The sequence below is a fragment of the Amblyraja radiata genome, chromosome 10 (genome assembly GCF_010909765.2).
Source record: "Amblyraja radiata isolate CabotCenter1 chromosome 10, sAmbRad1.1.pri, whole genome shotgun sequence".
Classification (NCBI taxonomy): Eukaryota; Metazoa; Chordata; class Chondrichthyes; order Rajiformes; family Rajidae; genus Amblyraja; species Amblyraja radiata.
This window is the reverse complement of record NC_045965.1, coordinates 5,104,578-5,132,301: the sequence shown is the minus strand read 5'-3', so window position 1 is coordinate 5,132,301 and position 27,724 is coordinate 5,104,578. Positions and strand designations below refer to the sequence as shown.

At 47.2% G+C, this 27,724-nt stretch overlaps 1 pseudogene and 1 gene segment (V, D, J or C); both read left to right on the top strand.

The window, feature by feature from the left end:
• Positions 1-25,323, top strand: part of LOC116977457 — a 402,483-nt gene extending 377,160 nt beyond the window's left edge. The window contains 4 exon segments of the C gene segment in view: positions 11,951-12,253; positions 19,102-19,419; positions 21,003-21,142; positions 25,159-25,323. Of these exon segments, the coding sequence occupies positions 11,951-12,253; positions 19,102-19,419; positions 21,003-21,142; positions 25,159-25,170 (773 nt within the window).
• The window catches only part of LOC116977456, a 444,478-nt pseudogene that overhangs the window by 149,304 nt on the left and 267,450 nt on the right, over positions 1-27,724 (top strand).

The following is a 27,724-nucleotide window of genomic DNA, read 5'->3' as shown; positions in this document are numbered from 1 at the left end:
GACAATCTCCTTGATTTTTTGTTCACATTTAGGAGAAGGTTGTTCCTCGGCTGCAACCATCTCACGAGCTTGTTCAACACCTCCTCTCCTATGCCTGGTCTTCGTTATAGCTGATGAGCCCACTACTACTTGTTGTGTCATCCGCGTATTTGATATATGTTAGTAGTGGAACCTGGCGACCAGTCATGTGTCATCAATGTGACAGAGCAGCGGACTCAGACACAGCCCTGAGGGATCGGTGCTCAGTGTGATGACCGAGGAGGTGTTCTTCTTCCCCACCCCGCACAGACTGTGGTCTTTCAGAAAGAAATCCAGGATCGTTGCATAGTAGGTATTGAAACCTAGGGGTGCCAGTTTGCTCACCAATGCTGGGTATTTATCGTGTTTAAATGCTGATCTGAAATCAAACAAACAGTCATCCGCCGTGGGTGTTCCTCCCTCCAGGTGTGTAGCTCAGGTGGACTGCAGAGGAGAGAGCATCCTCTGGAGCGGTTCGGGCGATAAGCAACTGGAACGGTCAAAACTGGAGGGGAGTTTAGAGACCATTTGCTGCTTAATAGAGCCTCTCAAAGCACTCATTATTATTGGTGTGAGTGCTACGGGGCGGTAATCATTCGGCAGGTTATTGTAGACTTTGGGAACTGGTATGATGGTGGCTGTCTTGAAACATGATGGAACAATGGCCTGGTTCAGGGAGATGTTAAAAATGTCTGTCAAACCAGAGCCAGCTGGTCGGCACTTCCCCTAAGCAGACGCCCCGGTATGTTATCTGGTCCGGCTGCCTTTCGCTGGTCAATACCCTCCAGGATTTTGCGGACTTCACAGTTTCAAAAGACAGTGTCTGTTCTCCTGGTGAGCTCTAATTTCCTCTTGTAGTGGTGTTCAGTGCCTCAAACCTGCCGAAATGATTATTTAGTTTCATTTAGAAAGTCTGTGTCCATCCTTACAAGACATCTGAGGGCCTTGTACGTTTTTTATGGCCCGGATGCCTTCCCACATGTTCCTGGTGTTGGTATCATCCTGGAAGAAACCCTGGTTTTTCTGTCCGTGGGCGCGCTTTGCTTTCTTAATTTCGCGGTTGAGTTGGCACTCGCTTTCTCAGAGCTCCCAAATCACCAGATTTAAAGCCGCATTTCGTGCTTTCAGCATGGCACGCACCTCTGCAGTAATCCAAGGTTTGTGGTTGGCCCGGGTTGTGATGTTCCTGATGACAGTGACGTCCTCCATTCACTTCTTATGTAGCCCGACACTGACATGGCATCTCATCCACATTGATGTTTTCGTTATGATGGCTGCTGTCCTGAACATGTCCCAGTCCGTGCACTCAAAGCAGTCCTGGAGTGCTTCTGTTGAGCTCCCTCAACCAGACTCTAACCTGCTTCACAGTGGTTTTCTCTCTGATCAGAAGGGCTTATAGGCTGGGATGAGCATTACAAGAGTGGTCAGACGAGCCGAGGTGAGGCCGGGGTACTGCTCTGAAAGCCTGCTTGATATTACTGTAGACCCGGTCCAGCGTATTCTCTCCACGTGTAGCAAAGTCCACATATTGATGGAAATGAGGGAGGACAGTCTTCATGTTGGCCTGGTTAAAGTCCCCAGCAACAATGACAACGCCCTCTGGATGATTTCTTTGCAGCTCACCGATGGAACGGTAGAGAATACACAGAGCCTCCTTAGTGTGGCTGCGGGGGGGATGTATACAGTAATGCTAACCACAGTAAACTCCCGTGGCAGATAGAATGGCCTGCATTTCACAGTCAAAAACTCTATGTCCGGAGCGCAGTGGCTGGAAACAGCGGTAGCATTATTACACCAGCTGTTGTTTGTATAGATGCACACACCCCCACCCCGGGATTTACCAGTCAAAACAGTTTCCCTGTCGAGCCGGAATGTTGTTAGCCCCCCTAAGCTAACAGCCGCATCAGGAACAGATGAGTTAAGCCATGTCTCTGTCAGAACTATAGCGCAGCAGCCTCTCACCTCCCTTTTTTATGAGAGATCCAGATGTAGATAGTCCATTTTACCATATATATTATGATTTGGAAGAGGGAATTAGGATCAACACTAGCAGTTTGCGGATGACACAAAGCTGGGTGGCAGTGGAACAGTGAAGAGATGGTAGGAAGTTGCAAGGTGTCCTGGACAGGTTGTGAGTGGGCAGATGCAGTATAATATAGATACGTGAGGTTATCCACTTTGGTGGCAAAAACAAGGGGACAGATTATTATCTCTCTGGTTTTAAGCCAAATATCTGTACCTGCCTTCTCCCCATATCCCTTGATTCCACTAGCCCCTAGAGCTCTATCTAACTCTATCTTAAATCCATCCAGTGATTAGGCCTCCACTGCCCTCTGTGGCAGAGAATTCCACAAGTTCACAACTCTCTGGATGAAAAGTTTTTTCTCACCTCAGTCTTAAATGACCTCCCCTTTATTCTAACACTGGACCCCTGGTTCTGGCTCGCCCAACATTGTGAACATTTTCCTGCATCTAGCTGTCCAGTCCTTTTATAATGTTAATGTTTCTATAAGATTCCCCTCATCCTTCTAAACTCCAGTGAATACAAGCCTAGTCTTTTCAATCTTTACTCATATGACAAGTCCTCGCCATCCCAGGATCAATCTCAGTGACACTACGCTGCACTGCCTCAATCCCCAACATGGACTGTCCTTCCTCCAAATTAGGAGACTAAACTGTACACAATTACTCCAGCTGTGGTCTCACCAGAGCCCTATACAACTGCAGAAGACACTCTTACTCCTATACTGAAATCTCTTGTTCTGAAGTCCAACATTCCATTAGCGTCTTTCACTGCTGCTGTACCTGCACGCAAACTTTCAGTGACCGGTGTACAAGGACACCCAGGTCTCGCTGTACCGCCCCTTTACCTAACCTAACCCCATTGAGATAATAATCTGCCCCCTTGTTTTTGCCACCAAAGTGGATAACCTCACATTTATCTATATTATACTGCATCTGCCACGCCACCTAGTGGCGGCGCGGCTCTGGCTGCAGCGGCTCTCCGGCAGTCCTGTTTGTTTTGTGTTTTTTGGGTTGTTTATTTTCGTTTTGGTTAGTCTAGTTTTGGTTTTTAGTTTGTGTTTTGGGGGGGGGGGGGTTTGAAACGGGCTTGCTGTCTCTCCCTGCGGGGGAATGCGACTTTTTGTCGTATTCCCTTCTCTGCCTCCGTCTGCGCTGAGGCCTAATGGCGGAGCTGGCGACCTCGAGCTCAGGAGGCAGAGCCCGCCAGGACTCGCACTGAGCTCGCTCCCGTGAGGAGGCCCGGCTCGGGCTGAACAGGGCTTTCGTGAGGGGTGACGCTACCGTGAGGCGGCCGGCCCGAGGAACGTTGCTCCCGTCGGAGTAGCCGAGCTCGGGAGTACGGCGTTCCCAGCCTGAGGGAGGGCGGCGCCGGTCGGGGCGGGCCAGCCTGAGGGATGGCTCTGCGACCCGGTCGGGGGCGGCCCAGCCTGATGGGAGAGCGGTGCCCTGTCGGGCGGTCCCACCTGAGGGAGGAGCGCGCCCAGTCGGGCGGCCCAGCTTGAGGGAGGAGCGTTCCCGGTCGGGCTGCCCAGCCTCTTTAGGAGCGGCGCCCGGTCGGAGGGCGGCCTGGCCCGAGGGAGGAGCCGGCGGCCATGGCGCGAGGCTGAGACGGTGGCAGTACTCACGTGAGGGGATCCGGCTCGGGGCTGGAACGATGCTCGGGGGGCTGGGACGGCCAGTTCTGGTGGCGGTGGCCCTGAGACCGGGGGTTCGGGCCGCGGGCCAGCGGCTGCGGTCAGAGCGGTCTGGTGAGCGGCAGCTTCGACTACCCCGGGCCGCGGTGTTTGAGCCGCAGGACAGGTTTCTAACATCGCCCCGGGGGGTATCGCCTCAGCGCCAGAAGGAGAAGAGGAGGGAAGAGACTGCAGCCCTAAGACTTTTGCCTCCATCACAGTGAGGAGATGTTGGGTGGACTCACTGTGGTGGATGTTAATATGTGTTTATTGTTGTTTTTTATTGTATTGTATTATATGTATGACTGCTTAAATTTCGTTCAGACTTCGGTCTGGATGACAAATAAAAGGCTATTCTATTCTATTCTATCTGCCCACTCACTCAACCTGTCCAGGACAACTTGCAACCTTCTAACATACTCTTCACTGTTCACACTGCCACCCAGCTTTGTGTCATCCGCAAACTTGCTAGTGTTGCTCCTAATTCCCTCTTCCAAATCATTAATATATATGGTAAACAGTTGCGGCCCCAACACCGAGCCTTGCGGCACTCCACTCGCCACTGCCTGCCATTCTGAAAAGGACCTGTTCACTCCTACTCTTTGCTTCCTGTCTGCCAACCAATTTTCTATCTACGGCAACACCCTACCCAATACCATGTGCTCTAATTTTAGTCACCAGTCTCCCGTGCGGGACCTTATCAAAGGCTTTCTGAAAGTCTAGATACACTATATCCACTGGCTCCCCTTCATCAATCCGATTAAGAATTTAATAGTTTTTCTCAGATTCCTTTGGATTTTTCTGATCTCCAGTGGATATCTAATGGATATTGGGTGGACTTACAGATGGTCAGAGAGTGTGAGGGAGCAAAAGAAGATTAAACTCAGCTGATTAACCACATCATTAAAATCCCAAGTCACCACGACAGCCTCGCCCAATACCACACTTATTCCCACAGCATGAGTTGCTCAGATAGAGTCGAGGGAGAGGGATTTGCAGCTTTCACATGCCGAGATACAGACTGAGTCAGGACTGGAAGGGCAGGGAGCTTGAGGCAAACACCAGCCGATCATTTAAGCAGAAGGGGAGATGGAACAGACAGCGCAGAACCAGGCTGGTCCAAGGACTGAGTTCCATTTTCTGTAGAGTCTCAGCATTCAGTGGTTCCTGTTGATTAACTAACCAATTTAAACTCACTGGAAGCTATAGTTCAGTTTAGTTTAGAGATACAGCGCCCTTCGGCCCATCATGTCCGGGCTGACCAGCGATCCCCGCACACTAACACTACCCAGCACATACCAAGGACAATTTACAATTAAACCAAGTCAATTAGCCTACAAACAATAGACAATAGACAATAGGTGCAGGAGTAGGCCATTTGGCCCTTCGAGCCAGCACCGCCATTCAATGTGATCGTGGCTAATCATCCCCAATCAGTACCCCGATCCCGCCTTCTCCCCATATCCCCTGACTCCGCTATCTTTAAGAGCCCTATCTAGCTCTCTCTTGAAAGTATCCAGAGAATCGGCCTCCGCCGCCCTCTGAGGCAGAGAATTCCACAGATTCACAATTCTCTGTGTGAAAAAGTGTTTCCTCATCTCCGTTTAAAATGGCTTACCCCTTATTCTTAAACTGTGGCCCCTGCTTCTGGACTCCCTGAACATCGGGAACATGTTTCCTGCCTCTAACGTGTCCAAACCCTTAATAATCTTATGTTTCGATCAGATTCCCTCTCATCCATCTAAATTCCAGAGTATACAAGCCCAGCCGCTCCATTCTCTCACATATGACAGTCCCGCCATACAGAGAACATGTACATTTTTTGGAGTGTGGGAGGAAACCTGAGCACCCGGAGAAAACCCATGCGGTCAAGTACAAACTCCATACTGGCATCACCCATAGTTGGGATCAAACCCATGTCTCTGGCATTGTAGGCTGCAATTCTACCGCTGCGCCACCGTGCAGCCCTGTAAAATGCACCAGAGGCATGATTTCTATTCCATACATCCCTACAATGAGCAGAAAGGAAAGCCTTTAGTTTCAGGTGAACTGAGGTCCCTCAGGATGTAAACAGTGTCCATGTCAGTATAAGATTGGAATGTATTGTGTAAGTACAGAATTATCGACAGATTCAGTCTAACTCAGGTTCTCTCTGTTCCCAGATGGAGATGAGAGTCGTCCTCGAGTCTACCTCCTCCCCCCTTCATTGGATGAGGTGGAGACGGATGAGACGGCCACCTTGACGTGCCTGGTCACCAGATTCTCTCCTGCAGACATCTATGTGGCCTGGATGGCCAACGACGCCCTTCTGAAGACAGGGATCGTGAACCAGCCCGTGACCAAGGACACCAGGAATGGGTGGAACACCATGACCAGTCAGTTGAAGGTTTCTCCAGAGGAGTGGAACAGTGGCACCACCTTCTCCTGTGTTGTGGGACACGGATCCATCACAACCAGCCTATTCAGAAGCATCAATAAATCTCACAGCAAACCCACCCTGGTCAATGTCTCACTTGTTCTGACTGACAGCTTTAAATCTTGTATGTAACATGATTCATTTCTCAAACACTTGTTTTGTTCATTTATGGATGTATTAACTGACCCAGAGGATGATGGGTTAGTTCCCTAATACATTATCAAAATGTGAACCTTCGTAAATCATTAAAAACATAATGCCACACGAGATACAAATTAAGCCACAGCCATGATTCACCACAAATGTCTGAGCTTCTGGATACATTTACAGAACTTTTTCTGCCGTGCTTGAACAGATTTCAACCCTGTATGGGATCACACGAGGTATTAAATCTATGTATGTGTCAATGTATCAATACGTTCAATAAATGTGATGTGAAAAAGGTTTTATGTGCGTGTCTGTTACTGGTGTGTTTTGGGTGGCAGTACATGGGTAGCTTGGGATGTGAGGTGTGCACATTCTGGGAGAAATAGGTGTTGTTGGATCAATGTGTCCAAAACCTTCCACCATTGGGTGTTCCCACACCCACGCCTGGACCAGTTGAAGACAGAGATTGATTGGTCGTTAACTCCATTATCACTGTGCCATGCGACCGTCAGGGTGACACAAGGTTATTTTCAAGGTGAAGCAGTAGGCATGCAGGTGCAGCAGGCAGTGAAGAAAGCGAATGGTATATTAGCATTCATAGCAAAAGGATTTGAGTATAGGAGCAGGGAGGTTCTACTGCAGTTGTACAGGGTCTTGGTGAGACCACATCTGGAGTACAGCTTACAGTTTTGGTCTCCTAATCTGAGGAAGACATTCTTCCATAGAGGGAGTACAGAGAAGTTCACCAGACTGATTCCTGGGATGTCAGGACTTTCATATGAAGAAAGACTGGATAGACTCGGTTTGTACTCGCTAGAATTTAGAAGATTGAGGGGGGATCTTGTAGAAATTTACAAAATTCTTAAGTGGTTGGACAGGCTAGATGCAGGAAGGTTGTTCCCGATGTTGGGGAAGTCCAGAACAAGGGGTCACAGTTTAAGGATAAAGGGGAAATCTTTTAGGACTGAGATGAGAATAATATTTTTTGCACAGAGAGTGGTGAATCTCTGGAATTCTCTGCCACAGAATGTAGTTGAGGCCAGTTCATTGGCTATATTTAAGAGGGAGTTAGATGTGGCCCTTGTGGCTAAGGGGATCAGGGGGTATGGAGATAAAGCAGGTACAAGATACTGAGTTGGATGATCAGCCATGATCATATTGAATGGCAGTGCAGGCTCGAAGGGCCAAATGGCCTACTCCTGCACCTATTTTCTATGTTTCTATGATTGGACCATGGTCTTTCCTAGCCCAGCTGTGACAATGTACCTGATGTCAGCTCACACACGGCAAACCAAATCTGGCCAGATCTCCTGCGTCAAGTAACCTTGCTTTCTCCCTCTTTCCCCTCCCCTTCCCAGCTCTCCCACAGCCCACCTGTGTTTAGCTGTTTGGTTTCAGGATAAATATTAGCTCAGGACTCTGAGCAGAACTCTTGTGGTCATGCCGTGGCTTTGCTGACATCTACCTGAGAAGCACCTCCTTAAAGCCTCATCCCAAAGACAGCAGCTTTCATGAGGTGACATTGCTCACCACTGAGCCACACATGACATCTGTGTCCAACAGGGGGATGGTTGTTTGAGGAGTCTCTGTCCTCAGTGGGTGTGCACGAATGATGTTGAATAAAAGAGACAACTCATCATTGGTAACTCTTCTATTCCAATGTTACAATTAAACATCTGCCTGTCGGTGCTTAAAGTAAATCTGTCCTTGAATTTGCTGCTACGTGCTTTCAAGCTTCTTGTATCTTCTGGAGAGGGGAGTAGAGACAATGATTGGGATGTGAGGGTTCCTTGATGATGTTGGCTGCTTTCCTGAGGCAGCGTGAAGTGTCGATGGTGGAAGGAGTAATGGTCTATGGTGGGGGATGCAATGCCCAATGTGTGGGCCGAGGGGTGTTTGGTTTGGTTTAGTTTATTGTCACGTAGACCGAGGTACAGTGAAAATGCTTTTTGTTGCGTGCTAACCAGTCACCAGAAAGACTATATGATTACAATCAAGCCATCCACAGTATACAGATACATGATAAAGGGAATAATGTTTTGTGCAAGATAATGTCCGATTAAACATAGTGCGAGGGTCTCCAGTGCGGTAGATGATAGCTCAGGACTGCGATCTAGTTGGTGAGTGGATGGTTCAGTTGCTTGATAACAGCTGGGAAGAAACTGTCCCTGAATCTGGAGGTGTGTGTTTTCACACTTCTATACCTTTTTTCCTGATGGGAGAGGGGAGAAGAGAGAGTGGCCAGGGTGCGACTGGTCCTTGATTATGCTGCTGGCCTTGCCGAGGCAGCATGAGATGTAAATGGAGTCAGTGGAAGGGAGGTTAGTTTGTATGATGATCTGGGCTGCAACCACAATTCGCTGCCATTTCTTGGATGGAGCTGTTCCCAAACCATGCTGTGATGCATCCTGATAAAATGCTTTCTATGGTGCACTAAAATTAATACCAATAAAGAATTGAACAGCATGTATTTTTATTTGTGTTAAACCCCTGTCCCACGGTGCGAGTCCACCCACGAGTGATCCGAGTTAAAAACAAATCAACTCGTGGTAATCACTTAGAATTAACGTAGCGGGAACGTCGGAACTCGTGGACGTACTTTGCGACCGTAACGCTAACGGCAGGTATTCGGGAAACTTGTTTATGAAAAAGTTTCACAACATTTTGAAAGATTTCCACGAGTCAAATTTACTCTTGAAGGAAAAATGTGAACTTTTAAACTCCTTGTAACACTGTAGTAGCCCGTGAGTTTACTGTAGTGACTCGTGAGTAACGTGGGTTTGGCCTGAGTCCAAAAGGTGAAATGTTGAAGATTAGTCAGATCTTAATGGACATTTTACAGTGATCTAATAATTCACTGTAGGAGCAAAAAAGCACTCACCGGGGATCTGAGAAACAGTGTAAAAAGAATGAACCTACAGTGTTGGGAAACGCATTGTGAGAGTGAATTAGTTCCCTTCAGAACTTTAACTTTTCACATTGAAACGGTTCCATGAATCCCTGTTAGGTTAATGCACTTTTTATGGAGAAGCAGATATATGGGACATGTGGCCCGTCTCAGGATTTATATCCGACACATTAACATCAGTTATTGAAGGCTGATGCAAAACGGAGAGATACAGGAAGTCCTGTTTACCAGCTGCTATAAGACTTTTTAATGAGCATAAATAACTGCACTTTTTTTTAAATTAATTGTATTTTAACTTGTACTTTAACGTATTTTAACTTGTTATGTATGAAAGCGTGGTGTTATGTTTGTCTTGAAGCTGTCGTGGCACTGTAATTTCCTGAAAAGGATTATTAAAGGAATAATCTAATCTAATCTAATCTAAATCTATACAGGGGATTTTTGTCAGGCATCACTTTCCACCCAGTCTGTCCGCGTTAGAGAACAATTGGTCAAAACAATGTTGTAAATGGGATTTTATTTTATAATTTTATAAATGGGAATTTATAAATGTAAAAATTATAAATGGGGAGGAACTGCAGATGCAGGTTTAATCCGAAGAAGGGTCTCGACCCGAAACGTCACCTATTCCATCTCTCCAGATATGCCGTCTGTCGCGCTTAGTTACTCTAGCTTCTTGATAAATGAATAATTGGAAGCTCCTTCATGGCATGTTGTTATTCAGAGTTTTAACTGTATTTGTACTAACCCGTGCAATATGCTTGCAAAAGATAGGAAGCATTCAATGGGGAAGTTCACAAAATAAGTTCACAAGTTCAAGTAGGAACTGCAGATGCTGGAAAATCGAAGGTAGACAAAAGTGCTGGAGAAACTCAGTGGGTGCGGCAGCATCAATGGAGCGAAGGAAATAGGCAACGTTTTGGGCTGAAACACTTCTTCAGTCTGAAGAGGGGATTTGGCCTGAAACGTTGCCTATTTCCATCGCTCCATAGATGCTGCCCGCACCTGCAAATAAGTTCACAAGCTGCATTAAGACCAGAGTTATTTTTGTGTGTTATGTAAAATAAATTATTCAAGTTCTTTACATCACAAGTATTCTCCTAAAAAGTTACCCACAACTTTACGTTGTAAATGGGTTGGTTTCAGTCCAGCAAAAACACATAACAGAAGTCCTTAATGACCTTTCTTAGAAACAGAACGGAGAAAGTGAGATGTAGATGGGATAATGACTACAATTTTTAACTAACCCCTGTATTCTTGTATTCATATTTTTCCAATAATTATGGTAGTCTACACTGATGATAGTCCTATACCGTACAATATAGGAAAACATTCTCAATTTACAATTAAGGGCCAGTTAATTCCGGGGTTTTAATAAAAAAATCAGTTTACCCGAGTTTAAATTGAAACTTGGGCCAGGCGCTGGGAAACTCTGGGACGCCACTGCTGAAGAAACATCTTTGTCTTTCATTCAGCATGTTCGCGGGCGGGCTTGGGTGACTGTAGAGCTCTGAAAATGTTGTTTCCCAGGCTGGGGTGAGTGTGAAAGTGGTGGTTTCTGGGCAGATCTCCCAATCAGCATGCTTGAGCCGCTGCTTTTATACAGTTTGTCACGACGTGGGACGGCTGCTCTGACGGACATACTGGGTGAGTAGATAGACACACACTGCTATCCTCTGGTCTACTGACCTTGCTGTTGGGAGAAAAAATAATATTAATGTTCAATTTACATAATCTTTTTGTTAGAAGTTTACCAACGTTTGATGAGATATAAATTAAGGGAATAAAACAATCTTACTAGACACAGAAAGCTGGCAGTAACTCAGCCAAGCCGGCAGCATCTCTGGAGAGAAGGGCAGAATGTTTTTTTCAGTCTGAAGAGGGGTACTCGACCAGAAACGTCCACCCATTCCTGCTCTCCAGAAATGCTGCATGTCCCGCTGAGTTACTCCAGCTTTTTGTATCTATCTTCGGTGTAAACCAGCATCTGTAGTTCTTCCCGACACAAAACAGCCCCTGCCTTTCAATGATTGATGCCAGACTTTGAACAAATGCTGTTCAAGTGGACTTTTGAATGCAATTTTGGAAGGATTGTTTCTTGAAACAAAATGCTCTAAAGGTTTGAAGGAAGCAATTGCAGATACCAGTTTAAACCAAAGATAGACACAAAATGATGGACTAACTCAACTGGTCAGGCAGCATCTCTGGAGAAAAGAAATAGGTGATGTTTCGGGTCGAGATCATTTTTTACCATGTGATGATTTTTCCACACGTCGGTAGTCGTTGTTGGCTCGGGAGACGAGCTTGGTAACTCGGGAGAGTAACTTGGTACATCGCGGAAATGAGAAATAAACGGCAAACTTAGACATACACGTGGGAACTCGTTTAAACTTGTGAACATAAACTTGGAATCTCGTAGGCAACCACGAGTTTGATTTTTTCTTTCACTCGGGATCACTCGTAGGTGGACTCGCACCGTGAGACAGGGCCATTAGTGTTAATGTATTTGTATAAGTGTTGTGGAAAATGTATTGTGTTCAATTATAAGAAATTAGAGTGTGCGCATAATTTCAAGGGTCAAACTCTGTATAAATGCTGAGTGGAATTACAGAGCAGCAGGTAACTGGGACTGTGCTGCTCTCCTTATGCACACGTCAATAAAGTGAGTCTGGAAAATGAATGCAAGTCGTCAGAGTCCTGTTGATCGGTGACGACACCACCAGACCTTGTCCGGTTTGTAAGCTTCCTATTTCTCATCTGCAGAATTGTCTGTCTTTATCCAAAACCCCTCCACTGAAGAGATTTGGATCAACAAGACCGCTACTGTGGTGTGCGTGGTAATGGGTGCTGATCTGAGCCAAATCCAAATCTACTGGCAAGTGAGCGGAAGGGAGAGAACTACAGGGGCTGTGACCCGCCAACCGAGAGGGGAAAGTACCCAAGACAGAGTGAGCAGTAAACTCCGGAGCAGTGTGGAGGAGTGGACCAGCGGGGTGGAGGTTGTGTGCTCTGCCCAACGATCTCCATCATCCTCACCAGTGTCAGCACGGACAGAAAGTGCCAAAGGTGGGCGAGAGATCGGCAATGATATGGCCAACATTAGTTACCATGAAGGGCCTGTCCCACTTACGCAACTTTTTCGGTGACTGCCGGCACCCGTCATAGGTCGTTGCAGGTCGGCGAAAATGTTCAACATGTTGAAAATCCAGCGGTGACCAGAAAGTCGCTACGGCTCTTTGGGCGACTGAGGAGATTACTCACGACCATACAGGCGACACACTGGCGACATGTCGCGGGGTGAAGCCAGTATGGTCGTGTGTAGTCACCCAAAGAGTCGTACCTTGTGCTGGTCACTGCTGGATTTTCAAAATATTGAAAATTTTCGGCGACCTGTAACGACCTATGACGGGTGCCGGCAGATGCCGAAAAAGTCACGTAAGTGGGACAGGCCCTTGCGGAAGAGGATCTCACATCTACTTTGCTCCTCTGTTCCAGTTGAAACAAAAAGACCCAAGGTCAGGCTGCTGCCTCCAGCTCACCAAGAGACCAAGCGTAGCAACACAGCCATCCTCGAGTGTGTGCTCTCTGGTTTCTACCCGGACCTCATAAACGTCACTTGGGAGAAAGACGGAGCCCCGATCTCCTCCACCACCAGCGCTACACCGACTGCTCTGGAGCAGGGGGGGACTTTCAGTGCCAGCCACTTCCTGACTGTGAGTTCAGAAGATTGGAAGAAAGGCTCAGTCTTCGGCTGTACAGTGTCTCATCCCCCCTCGAACACCAGTATCAGCCGGGAAGTGAAAAGTTTTCTTCAAGGTACGGTGCTGGGATTCACTCTAATCATCACATCTTTTACCCCGTCACAAAATAGGGTCCAGACAAGTTTAGCACTGAAGGACAGGTGTTGCAGTGTGTGAGTGAGGGGGTGATGACCAAGTGAAGAGTCAAGAGTGTTTTATTGTCATATTTCCCAGACGGGTCAAGGAAATTCTTACTTGCTGCAGCACAACAGAATATGTGAATATGTAAACATAGTGCATATGGGGGAAGTTTAACTCCTCATAAAATACAGATCAAACTTCAAACTGGTAAGTTCTCGTTTAATCTTACTATTTTACTTCGGAGTCACCTGAGTGACTACGTGAAGATTTTAAAGCTCTGTGATTTCAAACCGTGTAACAGTTCATACTTCACTCGCTGCCGAAGTCATTCGAGGGAGGAGGTATGTTATCGTAATCAACCATGAATCTGTTTGTAAAAACAATAATGGTGTTATTAACAATAACAAGACCAAATGCTCCCCTGGCTTAAATTATATATTTTTTGCAGATTCTTTTCTGCAACCGACACAGGTTCTGTCAGTGGCTTGTTATAAAAGTTTGGAACGTATACTCCCTAGACCACTCCGCTGTAGCCAGGATATGGTCCATAGGCTCGTCCATCCTCTTAGTTACTGACGTGGAAGCTGTCCTGGTGGAATAAGATTTATACACGTTTGTATTTTCTCCAGCAACTCCCAGTACCTGCTTGAGCCACTAGAGATAGTTTAGCTCGTCACCCGACCATGAGGTTTATTGTGGCTGACCCATAAGGCTTTTTCCTCTCCCTCGGTATTGCTTATTGTGTCGATGTAGATCTCTAAGTGGGTCATGACACATAAAACGTGGTTCAGGTGGGTATGCCCGGAATTCCATGACTGGACCTGATGTTCCTGGTCTGTTCTGTTTGGCCAGCCCTAGAATGGGAAATGTGACACTATCTGGTGTTATAACCATGTTGTCCAATCGCAGTAGATGGAAGAACTGGCTCTTTGTGTTGAGGTAAGGCCTCCAGCATGTCCATCTTCTGAGTAGGCTGTTCCAGGGTGAGGGACCTGGCTGGTGATCATCCCCTAAGGTATGTCAGGACTTCACTGACATCCCAATTTGGGTGTACCTATTTCTGGGGAATAGATTGCATATACCTCTCCTGTATCTGATCACCAGTGAGTGGTACCCTTTGCCCTGTTGTCGTGGTGCCCAAGTTGAGTAGGCTGACAGAACATTTCCTTCATTGTGGTGGAGACCTGCCAGGAACTCCAGTACAGGTTTTTGTTGTAGTTGAATGTGTAGTTTCTGTTTTTGAACAGTTTCCCATTTCTTGATGTTCGTCAGGTATGTTCCCTAGTGGATATGCGACGGAATGCTGTCATCATGTTGATAGTGCTGTCTGATCCAAACACAGCAGTGGTCTTCCCAATTCTGCAATTCTTTTAATGACCATGTCGAGGACCACTGGGAACCATGCCTGTGGACTTAGTCCACTGTAATTTGCGTAGTACCCGACTGATGAAGCCGTAGTACCTATTGAAGAGGTAGAAGGAAGGGAGAACATAGAGATTAGATTCCCCCCCCCCCCCCCACAATACGCGGGGATGAATCCATCGCCGCTGCCTTGAGATTGGTTTCATGCGACGTAGGTTAGTACGTGGCGATTTAATTGAATATAAGGAAATCGATATCTGGTGTCCATATTGCTTAGTAATTTCAGCAAATATTTTTGGTTTAAATGTTTGTTTACAGCATTTAGCTCACCTGAATAGGTAAGTTACTGATGGTCAAACATGTTTGACGACATACGGTTACCAATTGTTAATAAATTGTCACCTAATATCGATGTTCTCCGCCCAAGTGGTTTGGTATATGCCACCACTGTGATGTTGTTAATTTATAAACGAACATGCAAAATGGTGCATTACTGAGCAATGTTTCACTAGAAGTAAGTAAAATTTGATGTATAACACGTTTAAGTCAACTCGTATTGGCACTAAGTATTACAAGCTCAGTAACACATCAGAACACATAAGATGTTACTCAAACCAGGTGGAAGTGTACAACCATAATCCTTCCTATGCAGATGAATTCCATGATGACACTCCAGATTAGTCCATTTGCCACCATATTACAGGTATGGAGATAATTTGAACACTAGTATCTCAGCTCATAGGAAGGTACAATGTTCAGTAGCTGGTAATGCTGCTACTATCCCAATTACTTTGCCACGTAGTTGAATGGTGGTTAAATGTTACCATAACTGAGAGCATTAATGAATACCAGATAGACAATGTTGTGGATGGTCAACGTAATATCTGGATATATGACAGAGCCCGCTAAATAAGTTAGTAGCTAATGCAGCTAATAAAGCTTTATCCAAGGATAGTCTGTCATTAATATATAGACATGCCATGACGGAATGTTCCTTAAGTGTCAGGGCTGGTTTGAATTCTGGAATAGCTTCGGCTTATATGCCAACTCAATACTCAAATCAAGTTTATTTGTCACATACACACGCGAGATGTGCAGCGAATGAAAATGGCAATGCTCGCCATGGTTACCCCATCCAGGTAATTGTGGTATATCCGAAAAACTTATATGAAAAGGTACTGAATAGTATGCATCTTCAAAGTCGATGTCTACCATAAAGTATCCTTGGATCCATGGTAGGAGTTACAAATCCCATAAGTGGGTATACCTGGTGAAATACTCAAGTGGTTAATCAATGATGGTGCGACATTCACCATCGTGGGAGGGTAGACCCCTTGGGGTGCTTGCTGATTTGGTGGCAAGATATTAATTCTATTCCCCTTGAATATATTTTTTGGTATATAACTACCAAGAGTGATAGCTTCCTAACCAGGCGTGATTCACCCACCCCTTGTTAGTACAAACCCTTCACCTTTATGTGATAGTAGGAACCATACTTATCTGTCTTCATTGTTGTTTTCTTCGGTTTCTGGTTCCTTGTTCTTGTAGGGACGATGTTTGTTGGGGGGTGGCGCATTTTCCATGGGGCCTGCTGTGGGCCCTGGCCTAAAAGGCTTACGGGATTGGCATGCAGGCCCCGAGCTTTCACCAGTACCATGAGGATAGGAGCCCCTGATGGACGCGTAGAGGTACTGCTGTCTGGTTTTGTGTGGTGTTCATTCCAGACTCTGCCCTCTTGTGCCGAATAGTTTGAACACTTCGTCCAGTTTTTAGGACTGGTTTGGTAAGTGCCAGGTAGCAGGATCTGTGGTTGTGAGGTCGGCGTTCTCACAGTCCTGTGAATTTCATAGATTGAGGGCAGGTTTGTGACTTCCCTTCAGAAGTTACGGGGTATACTGTTGAACAGTAGGGTCAGGTGTTTTGCCATACTACCCTGCCCTTCTGGAATGAGCAGGTGGACAAGATAGCCGATAGCCGATAGTTAAAATGCGCTGCTCAATGTATCCCCCAAGAATGGCGGGCACTTTGAGTAAATGCAATTTAGGGGAGGCGTGATGAAACCAATGCCTCATGGCTACCTGTCTTGGAGAGGTTTTTTGGAAAAAACAGGTAGTAGGCTGGCCATCAGTAAAGACTGAAAGGCCGTCTTGCTCGTGGTGAAACCACGTAGCGGCCACACCCAGCAGCTTTTCCTGATCCTGTACCTCAAGCATACTCCCGATGTTGTTCAGCCAGTGCCCCTCTTCTTGACCAGCCCAGCTCTGGTCGCCAAAGCTGTCCTCGGATGAGGAGGAAACAATGGCCAGTGCACGAGGCACTGTGGAGGGAGTGCCTGAACTCCCTCTGCGAAACTGCTCCTCACGAAGCACGTCTCGCTGGAGCTTATGCTCCACGAGCCGCTCCAGGCGGCTCATGCGGCTGTCTCTGCCCTAAGCAGGCAGTGAGACGTCCCCGTCCGACGAATCGGATACCACCGGCCGGATTTCTTGACATCCAGTCCGCTGCTCAGGCGCTAGCGGAACTGGGCTCGGCTCAGTGTCGGGGATGGCGGAGCGCTTGGTTAGCAGTCCTACCGCCTCCTGTCCCCCACTGATGAGACGCCTGTCTGCTGGAGTCGAGCTGGGGACAGGCTTCTTGGAGAGTCCTGTTCTTTTTTCTTGGCTGTTGGAACAAAGCAAAAACTCTCCTTTGCCAGGAAAACCGACCTCAGAGTAGACTTACCTGATGGTCCGTTTTTTAACGGTAGCGGGAGCGCCTGACTCCCGCTGTGCCTCTGGACTGGAAACCGACGCAGCTCCCTGTCTGTGGACCGCAGCGTGTGCGGTCCTGGTGCCGTCTCTCCCCCCTCCGCGTACGGAACGCTCCTTCCCTGGAGTCCAACGGGGGGGGGGGGGGCTGCTTGCGCCTGGACTGGCACTGGCGCAGCTCCCTGTCTGTGGACCGCAGCGTGTGCGGTCCTGGTGCCGTCTCTCCCCCCTCCGCGAACGGAACGCTCCTTCCCCGGAGTCCAACGGGGGCCGCTTGCGTCTGCTTCTTTGCTGCACCTGGAGCAACAAACAGACGCGAGTCGCTAGTTAAAACTGAAGGTAAGTACTTACCTAACGGTTCTTTCCTTCAGGCTTGTAGCGGGAGAGCCTGACTCCCACTGTGCCGATGTTGCCTGCTTGAACGCATTGCCGCGCATGCGTACTGAGCGGGTTCTTCACGTAGTCACGCACGTGACTCCGAAGTAAAATACAGTATTTAGCCTGATGGCCTGATGGTAACGATAGTTCTTACATCTGGTGGAACTTACAGCCATGCCCCTGTATCGTCTGCCTGACGGTAACAAGGAGAACAGTCTGTGTGCTGGGTGGCTGTGGTCCTTGATGATGCTGTGTGCCTTCCTCAGGCACCACTAGTGGAAAATGTCCTGAATGGCCAGGAGACAGTTGCCAGTGATGTGCTGTGCCGCCTTCTCCACTCTCTGTAGTGATTTGCGGCTGTGGGCAGAACAGTTCCCGTACCAGACTGTGATGCAGCCCGTCAGCAGGCTCTCGATGGTGCATCTGTAGATGTTTGTGAGGATGCTGGCGTTCAGGCCAAACTTCCTCAGTCTTCTCAGGAAAAAGAGCCGCTGGCGGGCTTTCTTTGTTATTGTGTCCGTGTGCAGTGTCCAGGAGAGGTCCTCACTGATGTGCACACTGAGGAACTTGAAGCTGCTGACCCTTTCAACGTCAGCATCACCGATATGGATGGGGAGGTGTCCACTCCCCTGCTGTCTCCTGTAGTCCATGATCAGCTCTTTAGTTTAGCAGACATTGAGAGAGAGGTTGTTCCTTGTGCACACGTCAATAAAGTGAGTCTGGAAAATGAATGCAAGTTATTAGAGTCCAGTTGATCGGTGACGACAACACCAGACCTTGTCCGGTTTGTAAGCTTCCTATTTCTCATCTGCAGAATTGTCTGTCTTTATCCAAAACCCCTCCACTGAAGAGATTTGGATCAACAAGACCGCTACTGTGGTGTGCGTGGTAATGGGCGCTGGTCTGAGCCAGGTCCAAATCTACTGGCAAGTGAGCGGAAGGGAGAGAACTACAGGGGCTGTGACCCGCCAACCGAGAGGGGAAAGTACCCAAGACAGAGTGAGCAGTAAACTCCGGAGCAGTGTGGAGGAGTGGACCAGCGGGGTGGAGGTTGTGTGCTCTGCGCAACGATCTCCATCAACCGCACCAGTGTCAGCACGGACAGAAAGTGCCAAAGGTGGGCGAGAGATCGGCAATGATATGGCCAACATTAGTTACCATGACGGGCCTGTCCCACTTACGCAACTTTTTCGGTGACTGCCGGCACCCGTCATAGGTCGTTGCAGGTCAGCGAAAATGTTCAACATGTTGAAAATCCAGCGGTGACCAGAAAGTCGCTACGGCTCTTTGGGCGACTGAGGAGACTACTCACGACCATACAGGCGACACACTGGCGACATGTCGCGGGGTGAAGCCAGTATGGTCGTGTGTAGTCGCCCAAAGAGTCGTACCTTGTGCTGGTCACTGCTGGATTTTCAAAATATTGAAAATTTTCGGCGACCTGTAACCACCTATGACGGATGCCGGCAGTCACCGATAAAGTCGCGTAAGTGGGACAGGCCCTTGAGGAAGTGGGACTCACATCTACTTTGCTCCTCTGTTCCAGTTGAAACAAAAAGACCCAAGGTCAGACTGCTGCCTCCAGCTCACCAAGAGACCAAGCGTAGCAACACAGCCACCCTCGAGTGTGTGCTATCTGGTTTCTACCCGGACCTCATAAACGTCACTTGGGAGAAAGACGGAGCCCCGATCTCCTCCACCACCAGCGCTACACCGACTGCTCTGGAGCAGGGGGGGACTTTCAGTGCCAGCCACTTCCTGACTGTGAGTTCAGAGGATTGGAAAAAAGGCTCAGTCTTCGGCTGTACAGTGTCTCATCCCCCCTCGAACACCAGTATCAGCCGGGAAGTGAAAAGCTTTCAAGGTACGGTGCTGGGATTCACTCTAATCATCACATCTTTTACCCCGTCACAAAATAGGGGCCAGGCAAGTTTAGCACTGAAGGACAGGTGTTGCAGTGTGTGAGTGAGTCAAGAAGAGTCAAGAGTGTTTTAATGTCATATGTCCCAGACGGGACAAGGAAATTCTTAATTGCTGCAGCACAACAGAATATGTGAATATTCTGTTGTGAACATAGTGCATAACGGGGAACGAGAAAAAAATAAAAAGTTTAATAAATAACAAATAGTGCAAATAACAAACAATAATATAGTCTTTTGCAGTTCAGAGCTCAGAGCTTATTTGTTGTGTTTAATAGCTTGATGGCTGTAGGGAAGAAGCTGTTCCAGTACCTGGACGTTACAGTTTTCAGGCTCCTGTAACTTTTTCCTGATGGCAATGGTGAGATGAGTGCGTGGCCAGGATGGTGTGGGTCCTTGATGATTTTGGCTGTCTTTTTGAGGCAGCGACTACGATAGATCCCTTCGACGGTGGGGAGGTCAAAGCCAGCGATGAACTGGGCAGTGGTCACAACTTTTTGTAGTATTTTTTGCTTCTGGACGTTTGCTCCTATACTCAACTCCTCTTGTTATGAAGGCCAACATGCCATTCACTTTCTTCGCTGCCTGCTGTACCTTTCATGATGCTAAATAAGTTGTCATTTAGAAGGCTAAAGGAAGTTTTGTTTGATGTTTTCACAAAGTTAATGGGAGCTAACAGAATAGATTATCCTGTGAAGATCTATTTACACACCTCCACATTCAGGGACAGTTTCTTCCCAGTTGTTATCAGGCAACTGAATCATCCCACCACATCCAGAGAGCGGTCCTGAAGTACTATCTCCCTCACTGGAGACCCTCGGACTATCTTTGATTGGACTTTACTGGTTTTACCTTGCACTAAACGTTATTCCCTTATCATGTATGTATACACTGTGAATGACTCATTTGTAATCATGTTTTGCCTTTCCGCTGACTGGTTAGCACGCAACAAAAGCTTTTCACTGTACCTCGGTACACGTGACAATAAACTAAACTAACTAGATGAGGAGGAATTATTTTGTAGTTGTGTACAGTGCTCCCTGGGTTACAAATGATCTCCCTGATTTATGGAAATCCAACTTTATACAAAGTACAGGGTCTAAAAGTTAGAGGTAGCCATGCTACATGGAAGTGGGTCATGGTGTCTGAAGAAGGGTCTCGACGCGAAACCTCACCCATTCCTTCTCTCCAGAGATACTGCCTGTGCAACTGAGTTACTCCAGCTTTTTGTGTCTATCAGAGGTTCATGGAAGTTTTGAATTGCCTTCCACAGTTAGCATTTGGTTCCAGGTCTGAAGGTGATTTTAAATCTGAGATTGCAGAGTTTGACTATACGAGATGTTAATGGATGTGGGGGAAAGTCAGCTCAGTGGAGCTGGTGATAGATCTCCATATATCATTGAACGGTGGAACTGACCCAAGCCTCCTGTCTTCCTGTCCTCCTGTTGTCTTCATTTTATTCACACGTTGTTGATCTTCACAAAACATCCGCGGCAAACTAACTCTCACCTTCTCATTTGTCCTGAAGCCGGCACAGAATTGACAGGTGAGGAAGGGAAGGAGGAGCCGGGGGACTTGGATAGAGATGACAATGTGCTCACAGTTGCTGCCTTCGCCATCCTGTTCATTATCAGTTTCCTCTACAGTACCTTCGTCACTGTTGTCAAGGTAACGATGACCAACGACAAAGATACTTTGTGACCCCCACAGTGTGACCATCCATTCCTCACTACACTGTGTTCTCTGACTCTCCAATCCTCACCACACTACGACCCACAGATGATGCAGTCTGGGACAATAAGGGGAGGGGGGTGTCAAATGGGATAGTCAGGGCCAGAGTTAAAGGGAAAGGGAGTAAAGGGATAGTTAATGACCCCAGAATTAAAGGGAAAGAAAGCTCACAAAGGGATAGGAGAGTAATAGGGTTCGATGTGAAAGGTGAGATGCGTAAGGAATTAAAAGTATTGTATATGAATGCGTGAAGTATAAGAAGTAAAGTAGATGAGCTTGAGGCTCAGTTAGAGGTTGGTAGATATGACATGGTGGGGATTACTGAGACGTGGCTGCAGGAAGATTGGGCCTGGGAACTTAATATTCAGGGTTATACAGCCTATAGAAAGGTCAGGCAGGTGGGCAGAGGAGGGCGGTAGCTCTGCTGGTGAGGGATGGAATTCAGTCCCTTGTGAGGGAAGACATAGGGACTGACGAGGTAGAGTCACTGTGGATTGAGTTGAGGAATTACAAAGGCAAGAAGATCCTAATTGGTGTTATCTACAGACCCCCAAATAGTAGCACGGATGTAGGGTGTAAGTTGCAGCAGGAGTTAAAACTGGCATGTAACAAAGGTAATGTCACTGTGGTGATGGGGGATTTCAATATGCAGGTAGACTGGGAAAATCAGGTTGGTTCAGGACCCCAAGAAAGAGAGTTTGTAGAATGCCTCCGAGATGGATTCTTAGAGCAGCTTCTAATCAAGCCGACCAGAGAAAAGGCAATTCTGGATTTAGTGTTGTCTAATGAACCAGATTTGATAAGAGAACGAGAGGTAAAGGAACCGCTTGGAGGTAGTGATCATAATATGATTAGTTTTAATCTGCAATTTGAGAAGGTGAAGGTTAAATCGGAAGTGTCAGTGATGTAGTTGAACAAAGGGGACTATGAAGGCATGAGAGAGGAGCTGGCCAAGGTAGACTGGAAAGGGTTCAAGAAGGAACTGCAGATGCTGGAAGATCGAAGGTACACAAAAATGCTGGAGAAACTCAGCGGGTGCAGCAGCATCTATGGAGCGAAGGAAATAGGCGACGTTTCGGGCCGAAACCCTTCTTCAGACTGGAAAGGGATCCTAGCAGGAATGACGGTGGAACAGCAATGGCAGGAATTTCTGGGCATAAACCGGAAGATGCAGGATCATTTCATTCCAAAAAGGAAGAAAGATTCTAAGGGGAGTAGGAGTCAACCGTGGCTGACAAGAGAAGTTAGGGATTGAATAAAACTAAAAGAAAAGATGTATAACACAGCAAAGAGTAGCCGGAAGCCAGAGGATTGGGAAACTTTCATAGGACAACAGAAAGAAACAAAACGGGCAATACGGGCTGAAAAGATGAAGTACGAAGGGAAGCTGGCCAGGAATATAAAGAAGGACAGTAAAAGCTTCTTTAGATATGTTAAGGGAAAAAGAGTAGCAAAGTCAAATGTGGGTCCCTTGAAGGCAGACACGGGTGAAATTATTATGGGTAACAAGGAAATGGCAGAAGAGTTGAACAAGTACTTCGGATCTATCTTCACTAAGGAAGACACAAACAATCTCCCAGATGTACTGGAGGACAGAGGATCTAAGGGGATAGAGGAAATGAAAGAAATTTTCATTAGGTGAGAAATAGTATTGGGTAGGCTAATGGGACTGAAGGATGATAAATCCCCTGGGCCTGATGGTCTGCATCTCGGGGAGGTGGTTCCAGAAATAGTGGATGCATTGGTGATCATTTTCCAATGTTCAATAGATTCAGGATCAGTTCCTGTGGATTGGAGGATAGCTAATGTTATCCCACTTTTCAAGAAAGGAGGGAGAGAGAAAACGGGGAATTACAGACCAGTTAGCCTGACTTCGGTGGTGGGAAAGATGCTGGAGTCAATTATTAAAGAGGTAATAATGGGGCATTTAGATAGCAGTAAAAGGATTAGTCCAAGTCAGCATGGATTTATGTAAGGAAAATCATGCTTGACTAATCTTCTGGAATTTTATGAGGATGTGACAAGTAAAATGTATGAAAGGGAGCCAGTGGATGTAGTGTATCTAGACTTTCAGAAAGCCTTTGATAAGGTCCCGCACGGGAGACTGGTGACGAAAATTAGAGCACATGGTATTGGGGGTAGGATGTTGACATGGATAGAAAATTGGTTGGCAGACCGGAAGCAAAGAGTAGGAAAGAACGGGTCCTTTTCAGAATGGCAGGCAGTGGCGAGTGGAGTGCCACAAGGCTCGGTGTTGCGGCCGCAACTGTTTACCATATATATTAATGATTTGGAAGAGGGAATTAGGAGCAACACTAGCAAGTTTGCGGATGACACAAAGCTGGGTGGCAGTGTGAACTGTGAAGAGGATGTTAGGAGGTTGCAGGGTAACCTGGACAGGTTGAGTGAGTGGGCAGATGCGTGGCAGATGCAGTATATAATATAGATAAATGTGAGGTTATCCACTTTGGCGGCAAAAACAAGGGGGCAGATTATTATCTCAATGGGGTTAGGTTAGGTAAGGGGGAGGCACAGCGAGACCTGGGTGTCCTTGTACACCGGTCACTGAAAGTTGTCGTGCAGGTACAGCAGGCAGTGAAGAAAGCTAATGGAATGTTGGCCTTCATAACAAGAGGATTTCAGTATAGGAGTAAAGAGAATCTTCTGCAGTTGTATAGGGCTCTGGTAAGACCACATCTGGAGTATTGTATACTGTTTTGGTCTCCTAATTTGAGGAAGGACGCTGGTGTTTAGAAGGATGAGGGGATCTTATAGAAACATATAAAATTATAAAAGGACTGGACAAGCTAGATGCAGGAAAAAATGTTCCCAATGTTGGGCGAGTCCAGACCCAAGGGCTTCAGTCTGAGAATAATGGGGAGGCCATTTAAAACTGAGGTGAGAAAAAACTCTTTCACCCAGAGAGTTGTGAATTTGTGGAATTCCCTGCCACAGACGGCAGTGGAGGCCAAATCACTGGATGGATTTAAGAGAGAGTTAGATAGAGCTCTAGGGGCTAGTGGAATCAAGGGATATGGGGAGAAGGCAGGCACGGGTTATTAATTGGGGGTGATCAGCCATGATCACAATGAATGGCGGTGCTGGCTGGAAGGACCGAATGGCCTCCTCCTGCACCTATTTTCTATGTTTCTATGTTTCTATGGGACCCTTCACATCCCCCTGGTCTTTGAACCTTTCCTCTTTACTCCTGTCCTCTGGGCCTTGATACAGCAAACATTCATAGAACGTTGGGTATTTGGGGCAATGACCCTGGGCTCAAACAAGGAAATCAAACAAACGTTGTATTCATATCAAATGTTGGGCGGCACAGTGGCACAGCGATAGAGCTGCTGCCTTACAGCGCCAGAGATCCGGGTTCCATCCTGACTACGGGTGCTGTCTGTACGGAGTTTGTACGTTCTCCCCGTGACCTGCGTGGGTTTTCTCCGACATCTTCGGTTTCCTCCCAAACTCCAAAGATGTACAGGTTTGTAGGTTAATTGGCTTGGTGTAAATGTAAAACATTGTCCCTAGTGTGTGTAGGGTAGTGTTAATGTGCAGGGATCGCTGGTCGGCGCAGTCTCCCTGGGCTGATGGGCTTGTTTGATGCTGTATCACTAAACTACAACTAACAGGGAACTCCGTATCTGAAACCTGAGCCCAAGTACGGAACCTCTCTTCAGCCCACAACTGGTATTCAGACTGTGTATCCCTTCGAGTTGACCTGGGCCATTAATGAAAGACCACCTGTCCATGAAGGTCCATCTCCTACACACATGCACAGACCACCAATCCTCGAGGGTCCTAGAAATGTTGCAGACCCCCTGTCCATGAGGGTCCATATCTGAGGTTAAGGACAGACTGTCTGTTATTTAGTTTGCCTGTCTCTACAGATCACCATCTGTGCTGCACCTTGTCACACACAATATCTAACTTTCCTGTGTATATTACAGGTGCAACAATGACCAGCCGACACACACGCCACATTCACGCAAGAGATCGCCATGCAGCTGTTGACGTTGACAAATGGAGTCTCCTTGTCTTTCACTCACTCACTCGGCAAACCGAGGCTACTGCTCTGCAAACGCTCATTACAGGAGATAAACTTGGAAATGCACTGGGGATACTGGGGAAGAAACCGGTTGGGACTGAGGGGGGTGGGGCGAGTGGGCGGGGGGGGGGGGGGGGCGGTGGGAAGGACAGGATAGCACATGACAGTGGGAAAATGTCAGGGTATAAGACACTGGAGTGGGTGGCATTCAGGAGTGGGAGAGGAAGGCAGGATTAATGTTTGGGAAAGGGAAGCAGTGGATGGGAATGTGATGAGTGAAGGAGAAGAGGGGAGTGTGGGAAGGGGAGGGATGCGCTGATATTGTGGAGTAAGAAGGGGGCATGGGGAGGGGAGAAGGAACAGGAAGCAATGTGGTGAGGGGGGGGGGGCGATGCTTGGGGACTTGCTCAATCAGATTTTGTCAAGCAGATGTTGTTTAACTCATTGTCTGCAGCTTATTTTTTAATTTTTCTGCTGAATTGCATGTTTTCATTTGAAATTAGATGCATAAATAAAATAAAATAACAAAAACATGAAATGTTTGGAGTTGATCATCATTTTACTCATCAATTTAGGGACTTCAGCTGAGGATGTTGCCAGGACTCGAGGGTGTGAGCTACAGGGAGAGGTTGAGCAGGGTGGGTCTCTATTCTATGGAGTGTACGAGGATGAGGGGTGATCTTATAGAGATGTACAAAATCATAAGAGGAATAGATCGGGTGGATGCACAGAGTCTTTTACACAGAGTAGGGGAATCGAGGACCAGTGGACATGGGTTCAAGGTGAAGGGGAAAAGATTTAAAAGGAATCGAGGGGTAACCTTTTCACACAGAGGGTGGTGGGTGTATGGAACAAACTGCCAGAGGAGGTAGTCCATCGTTTAAGAAACAGTTGGACAGGTACATGGATAGGACAGGTTTGGAGGGATATGGACCAAGTGCAGGCAAGTGGGACTAGGGTAGTTGGGACATTGTTGGCCGGTGTGGGCGTGTTGGGCCTGTTTCCACACTGTATTAATCTATGACTCTATGAGTGCACAAAATACACCAGATACTGGGCTAAAACGCATCAGGAGAGGAGTACATGGACAGGTTCAGAAAAGGATACAACTGATACTGAAGAGTCAACACCAGCACCTGATCCAAATGGCATAGGTCCGAGGGCCAGACATTGCAGGAAAGCCCACGGGGCCGGGATTTGGAGGAACACACCTCGGGGGAAAGACATTGGGGACATGACCAGACAATGGTAGGCCTCCATTGGTAGGGAGTGTTGTAGTGCAGAGGGATAAAGGAGTATAGCTGCATGGTTCCTTGAAGGTGGAGTCGCAGATAGTTCGGGTGGTCAAAAAGACTTTTGACACATTGGATTCATCAGTCAGTGTATTGAGTATAGAAGTTGAGAGGTCATGTTCGAATTCTCTGCCTCAGAGGGTGGTGGAGGCAGGTTCTCTGGATATTTTTAAGAGAGAGCTCTTAAAGATGGCGGAGTCAGGGGATATGGGGAGGAGGCAGGAACGGGCTACTGATTGTGGATGATCAGCCATGATCGCATTGAATGGCGGTGCTGGCTCGAAGGGCCGAATGGCCTACTCCTGCACCTATTGTTTATTGTCTATTATATGTCATTGATGGGACCACATTTAGAGTATTGTGTTCAGTTCTGGGCACAATGTTATTGGGAAGATGTCAACAAGCTGGAAAGGGTACAGAGAAGATTTATGAGGATGTTGCCAGGATATAAGGGTCGGCTATAGGGAGAGGTTACGTAGGCTGGGACTCTAATCCTTGGAGCGCAGGAGGATGAATGGTGACCTTATAGAGGTGTACAAAATCATGAGAGGAATAGATCAGGTAGATGCACAGAGTCTTTTGCCCAGAGTAGGGGAATCGAGGACCAGAGGACATAGGTTCAAGGTGTAGGGGAAAAGATTGAATAGGAATCTGAGAGGTAAACTTTTCCACACAGGGTGGTGGGTGTATGGAATGAACTGCCGGAGGAGGTAGTTGAGGCTGGGACTATCCCAATATTTAAGAAACAGTTGGACAGGTACATGGATGGGACAGGGTTGGAAGGATGTGGGCCAAACACAGGCAGGTGGGACTAGTGTAGCTGGGACATGGAAACAATTCATGAAATCAATATTCATACTGCTGGGTTGTAAGCTGTCCAAGTGAAATATGAGATGCTGTTCCTCCAATTTGTGTTTCATCTCACTCTGACAGTGGAGGAGGCCCAGGACAGAAAGGTCAGTGTGGGAATGGGACGGGGAATTAAAGTGTTTGGCAACCGGGAGATCAGGTTGGTCCAGGCGGACTGAGCGAAGGTGTTCAGCGAAACGATCGCCCAGTCTATGTTTGGTCTCGCAGATGTGTAAGAGTCCACACCTTGAACAGTGGATACAGTAGATGAGGTTGGAGGAGGTGCAAGTGAAGTGAACTAACATTTATTTCCCGTCCACAACCGCC